Source organism: Loxodonta africana, chromosome X, assembly GCF_030014295.1.
Source record: "Loxodonta africana isolate mLoxAfr1 chromosome X, mLoxAfr1.hap2, whole genome shotgun sequence".
NCBI classification, from domain to species: domain Eukaryota; kingdom Metazoa; phylum Chordata; class Mammalia; order Proboscidea; family Elephantidae; genus Loxodonta; species Loxodonta africana.
In genome coordinates this window covers 133,579,520-133,585,951 of record NC_087369.1, presented here as the reverse complement: position 1 = coordinate 133,585,951, position 6,432 = coordinate 133,579,520, and the positions used below count along the sequence as shown (strand labels likewise).

Below are 6,432 nucleotides of genomic sequence, written 5' to 3'. Positions count from 1 at the left end.
CTGGCTGACCATTGAGGCAAGGCCCCCAGGGAGGCCAATCTTCAGTGGACTCACTATGGTTCGTACTGTGGTCTTGACTTTGCAGTCAGGAACTCATTTTTTTTTCATTGTGATAACACGGGATTATAATCAGGAGGACCAACTCTATTAAATCCCACAAGAAACTGATGTGTAAGCCAAACACAAATTTATTAATTTATAACAAGAATTAACTGCCAGGTAGGCTAGAACACTCACATCAGCTGGTAAACAAATTCTCTTCACATAACAAAGTTTATATGGAAAACTAATTACAATCTGTTTATTGGCAGAGAATGGGTTCAGAGCAGAGGCCATAGGTGATAATTTTAATGTCTAATGACAAAAATTGGGAAGGTTTGGTGCTTCCATCCCATTGCAGGAGGTGGGCCTGCCAAATGGTCTGCTGGCCAATATCTCTTCTCTGAGTCTAGACAGATTACTGATGGCACCATGGCTCTTTAACTTCCCCCTTTCCTAGACTCCACACAGACCATTCCCTTGTTAACAATTACTTCTTTAGACTCACCATTAAACGGTTAGATTCTTCCTTGTTGAGTGGCATCAACCATGTAGCAGTTCTGCCTCCCTAAATTTACAACTCTGTTTAGACTTGGGGGTTACCCAAATTTTTGCAGTTGCAGACTACATCCTTAAGTAGATCACATCTCATTAGTTCTCTGTAGATTCTAATTAGTTTCACTTTCAGAGAAATCCCCTTAGCTCTGAGTTCTGAAAACACACCCTTATAACTCTCTTTATGCTAAGTAATGATTTCATTCTAGTTAAAGTGGATGCTGTATAGTGGATGGTGACACTATAGCAAAATTTTGAAGCAGTAAACAAAATGGTTGCTAACTAGAAGGCAGGCAGTAAAGCATTATTCCAGCGTCCTGTCATCTGCTCAGTCTGGCTGTTAGATTGTATCACATGGAACACAGGAGGTCCTTAATTAGAAATGCCTCAACAAGGGACCTCCACAAGTGGAAAGTAAACTGAAGCTCATAATCCAGGATGACCTGTTCTAGGAGGCTATAAAATCTGAAGATCTGTTGGGGAAGAAGATAATGTTACAGTGGGAAGATCCAAACAGGAAATATGGTGACACATCTTTGTGAGAGAGCCCACAATAATAAATTGTGACTCTAGGATAAGAAATGATTGGTAATCAAGCCAACTGACTGTTCTTATTACTATTCCAGGACCATAAGGGATTGGTAAGAAACGTAGCTGAAGGCCATTAGGTTAGCCATTTTTTATAGAATTGGTGGTGATAGATTAGCTTACCTCCAGATAATCTCAGAGTCGCTCAAACAGATCTACCTGGTGGAGGATCTCTTACAATTCAAGAACCCCGGTGGGGAGTTCTTGCCACAACTGGAATATATGCATTCAGGTCTTTCTGTTGTGGGAGCATATGGAGTCAGGTGGATATATAGCAAACTGTTGATAAAGGAGACCCCTTGTAAATGCAAATAAGGGTTGGCACAATGGTCAGCGAGGCACTGATGGGTGAAAAGTTCTGTTAGTGCTACAGGACGAGGGAAATAAGGTTCTATTTAGGTTTAAGTATTGTCAAAGCAAGCATAATTTTCCTGGAACAAGGACAAAGTACAATGGCACTTCATATTCTGAGAGGCCGTGAGGGCTGCTGGGGACTATGGAATGACTGGTCATCCTTCAGAATATCCATGATAGGGGCATACATCAATGCCAAGAAGTAGGGAACAAGGGCTGGTAACAACCAGCAAACACAGATTATCACTAGATGTTCTTAATATTTTAGGGAGCTGTTCCTTTCTAGAACAGCACTTTTTGTTCAGAAGCATCAGCAACCCATACATAGAAGCTGATGTGTGCCAAGAGAACAACACTAGCAATCAAACCACCACATCTTCCATTTATGCACAGGTGGTATCAATGTATGTGGCCCAGGATTTTCCAGATGAGATGGCCAAGAAAGTTTTCTGTTAGTCATTATTTTTCAAGATCCTCAGCTAAATAGGGTTCACAAAGGCAATCTATGAGAGTAGTGATCCTAGACGGTGACCACATTGAGGCCCCTAGGGCCCGGTTCTTTGTACAAAATAGCAAGGACATACTGTAGAAGTAGTAATTATAATAGGAAACTTTCATCAACGTCTCACTAAATATCTGCTAGAGGTCACCATCCTAGCCCATATTGACTTGGCATGAGATATACCAGCACAACAAGGGCTGCTGGGGGAGAGAGGAGTAAGCAGGGATTGGTAGGGCTTGGCTAAAAGAGTATACCTGCCTGACGGGATAGCTCTTAAGAAAGGGGGCCAACAGTTCCAAGTAAAGTGTTCAAAGGGCCATAGTAAACTCATGTCCAATCTGGTTTTTCAATAGCCAAGTAGTTCAGTTTGTTGAGCAAGCAAGAGTCTTTAGATGGCAGCAAAATGCATAGCTGTGAGAAAAGGTGGCAGAGCTGTGGTTCCAGGAAGGTTGGTTTGGGTTGAACTTGAACCTTAGTCAACAGCTAGAGTTATAAGGAGCAGGATCCAGCCTTTACGACGAAAGAATTGGCAGGATATGGGAAGGGGATTAGGACTGCAACCAAAGGTCACAAACCAACAGAGAACTGGGATATAGACCAATGACAGGGTGAGCGCCTTGTGCTCAATCCTAGGCACAGAAGGTACAAGACTTGAGCCAACAAACTCAACCCAAATTCCACCCGTTGGTGGGGATGGGGTTCCTAATGCACTGCCAGGCTTCTTTTCATTAGCTCAGACTGGGCAGAGCTTTGCCTGCAAGCTTTCAGTACTCTTGGGGGATTGATCCCACCTGCAGAGCATGCCTGTGAGTTGTTTTCATCATTTTGTGGGCTCAGGTTTGGTTTGAGGCGTCAGTTTCCAATGAACAAGGGCTCAGAAGCACATTAGTTTAAGTTCTCAGAAGCACATTAGTTCAAGTTCTCAGAAGCACATTAGTTCACAACTATAAAACGTTATCACAGTTCCCCACCTGTATTTTGAAAGTTAGTATAGAGCATAAATTAGTAAGGCTGGAGGTGAGAGGGATATAAGTTTGAAAAGTAATCTTCTTGGGTTCCTCTTACTTGTGAGTTGGGTTATTTTTCCTTGCCAGGGCTCGAGAACGTTTGGCGAGGCAATCTTTTGTGAAGTGGCCAGGCTGGCTGCAGTAGAGGCAAAACTGGGTTTCTTGCTGGCGGGCGCGCTTGGCTGGTGTGAGAGGCTGCTGGCCTCCCCGCAGCTGTGTAGGCTCTTCCTTGGCTGGTGGGCCTGTGGGATTGGAGAGGTATTGGTGGTGGATCAGAGAAGCTGGCCTTAGAAGATGTGCCTCTGACTGCAGGAGCTCTGGCCTGTCACTACGTTTCCTGTCCAACTGAATGCACTGAGTAATCAGGTCTGGGAGGTTTTCCACCATATCTGTACCACTCACTTCATCCTGGATGGGGTCGGCCAGTCCCTCTTGGAGATGGTCACTCAACATGGTTTTATTACAGTTCATATTTTGAGCAAGGTGCTGGAAGGTGGTAGCATACTGTTGAAAGGAATCATCCCCTTTGTCAACTTTAGCATTCACCAGAGGGTTCATTTCCTGTTTTGTGGGCTCACCAAATAACTGCTGGAACTCAAAAACAAAGTTCTCATATTGTTTCAGCAGAGTATTCTGGTCAGACCCAGGTAGGATCCTACATCTTTCTACCTGCCGAGATATATAGTCAAAAAAAAACTTGACCTGGACATCATCTGCAGGATTGGGGGTCTTGAGAGTTGTCAAGTAGGTAGTCGCCTGAGCAAGAAACCCTGAGAGATTGGCAGGGTCAACATGAAACTGGCTGAGATGCTCAAGTGAGCTGGATACAGGCATCATTGGGGTGGCCAAGGTAGGCATGACTTGACCTCTTAGAGCAGTATTGTCCTCAGTCAGGTGATGAACTTGTGGCTCTAGAATCAGATTATCTGCCCAAAGGGAGGAATGCTCTACCTGCAAACTTGGTGGTGATTCTGTGAAATTCTCCATTATATCTCCTTGAAGCAGGTGGCACCGAGAAGTGAGTACCAATACCAGTGACCAACAGGCAGTCAGTAGTTTTGTTCTGTAATTAGAGAGGCAGTGTCATGATCAAGTAGTCAAAGCTGTTAGCTATCAAGAAGTCCCTGGGGAGGCTGAGAGCTGAGTTGGAGAGAGATCAAATGTTGTTGTTCACTACTCAATGTTGCCTCTTCTTCATGGATAATGTCGATGTTCTGCACATTCAGAAAGATAAATGACCTTAGAACACATAAAAAATTTGGAGTTAAGAAGATAAATAAAAGAATCACAGTAGATTTTACTCCCCTCCCCTGCCTTGTAATAAAAGGGAAATTTGCCCTCAGAGTAAGCCTTTGGTTCTAAAGTAGGTTTTCTTCATCAGAAATAATCAAATGATTTTACAGTCCAAAGTGATCTTAGAGATCATCCAGACCAAACTCCTAATTTCACAGATGAGAAAGCAGAGACCTGGAAAGGTAAAGATGCTTGTCCAAGGTCACACAGCTAGTAAATATCAGAGATGGCATGCTCATCAGGGCTGCTCTCCTACATAGCACATCCTCCAGGACCACAAATCTGATAATTTGCATATGCTCCTTGGGCATGATGGTTGCTACTCAAGATGTGATCGAGGGACCAGCAACATTGGCATTACCGGGGAGGTTGTTAGAAATGTAAACTCTCAGGCCCCACAGCAGACTTACTGGATCAGAATCTGCACTTTAACAAGATTCGCCAGGTGATTCATGTGTGCATTAAAGTTTGAGAAGCAAACTCCAGAGAGCACTTAGCCTGAATTGGAATAATCACTGGTTGGGCTTCATCCTAAGTACCCCAAGCCTAGCCTGCGTTGCTGTGGAGATCTGATTGCCGTGACGGTAGTTAATCCATTTTGGGGGGGCTTCCTAGTCCCTGTCTGAGGTCATATTTGGTTACCATGGATATGATGAAGACACCACAGGCAAGATAAAGAGGTGAGGTTGAGAATCTAGCAAACAAGAACAAAACATTCTTTAAAGTATAAAGATCAGAATGTTCAGCAGGCCTCCCTACACTGATAACAAGAATAACCAAAAAAAACCCAAACCCACTGCCATCGAGTCAATTCTGACTCATAGCGACCCTACCAGACAGAGTAGAACTGCCCCACAGGATTTCCAAGGAGCGCCTGGTGGATTCAAACTGCTGACCTTTTGGTTAGCAGCTGCAGCACTTAACCACGACGCCACCAGGGTTTCCAAAACAAGAATAAAGCAACCAGTAAAATTAAAAACAAACCCCAAACATATGGTATATCAGTTGAACTATTCAGGAGTATAATTCCTGAATAGTTTAAATAAATTTAAATAGGCCACTGGTGGGCAAAACAAAATATGTATCATTGACTCTTTTAAAATGTAAGATTCAATTCCATAGATTTTATCTAATGGCTCATTCTCTCTAGACATATGGAAGGAATTATTGGAAGACAGAAAAGTGTAAGACTGGGGGCCAAAAGTTTTTATTCAAACACTAGCATTAATCAGTTGGATGACCTTGAACAACTCATCTGAGTCTATGTTTCTTCATTTATCTAAAGGGTTTGACTGTCTGATTTACCTCACTGAGATAAGAAATAGGTGATCTGAGAAGCAAAAAAAGAGTTGCTCCCAAAATTTCTCCAGTGCAGCTGAATATCAACGGTGAGACTGTACCCTAACCTCATATTACCACATTAGGGAGACACTGTCATATCCTCCTTCTTTCCTTCTTTTCCATAGCTCCCCCTTCCAGTCTCCTGATCTACCTTCCAGACATATTCCACACCCCAGATGCATATTCATGAGTTCACCCCGCCAATCCAGCTAGGTCCAACTGATAGCTAAGGTGTTAGCTCATGACAGTTAATGATCGCCCTTATTTGGTGCATTTACCTGAATATGCACAAGAATCACCCAGGTTTCATTCTCTAGAAATTCTGATTTATCTGGGAGTGGAGCTCAGAAATCTGTATTTTGACAAGTTCCCCCAGGTGATTTCTGATGCAAGTGGTCCCTGTGAGAAAAGCTGTCCAGATGGACCTCAAGGAATAAAGCCAGGTTAGTAGTATCATTTTTTTTTTTTTTAGTAGTATCATAGAGAAGTAGGGATGAGGAGGGAACATACCTGGAGGTAGGAGGCTGCCTCTCAAATCACATAGAATAGTGGTAGCCTATTCTACCTACGCATAATGACCACAAAGGGCCCGCACAGTCCATCACACCTGCTCATCTCTCCCAGGCAGTACAGTGTAAGAGTTAAGCACACAGGTCTTAGAGTCATACTATCCTGGGTCCAGATCTTGATTGTACCAAAAGCTGTGTGACTCCAGGCAAGTTATTTAACCTCTTTGAGCATTGGTTTCCAACT

General features: G+C 43.2%; 1 protein-coding gene across 1 annotated transcript; it reads right to left on the bottom strand.

Annotated features, from left to right (window-relative positions):
- Positions 1–2,459: 2,459 nt before the first annotated feature.
- On the bottom strand, positions 2,460–4,718 carry RTL4 (retrotransposon Gag like 4). The gene has a single exon (XM_003414856.3). The coding sequence runs from the start codon at positions 4,030–4,032 to the stop codon at positions 3,100–3,102; it is 933 nt and encodes a 310-aa protein (XP_003414904.1). The 5' UTR covers positions 4,033–4,718; the 3' UTR covers positions 2,460–3,099.
- Between the last annotated feature and the right edge of the window lie 1,714 nt (positions 4,719–6,432).

Excerpts from the sequence above, each read along its gene's own strand:
- RTL4 (XM_003414856.3), bottom strand. The coding sequence starts at position 4,032 with ATGGAGAATTTCACAGAATCACCACCAAGTTTGCAGGTAGAGCATTCC.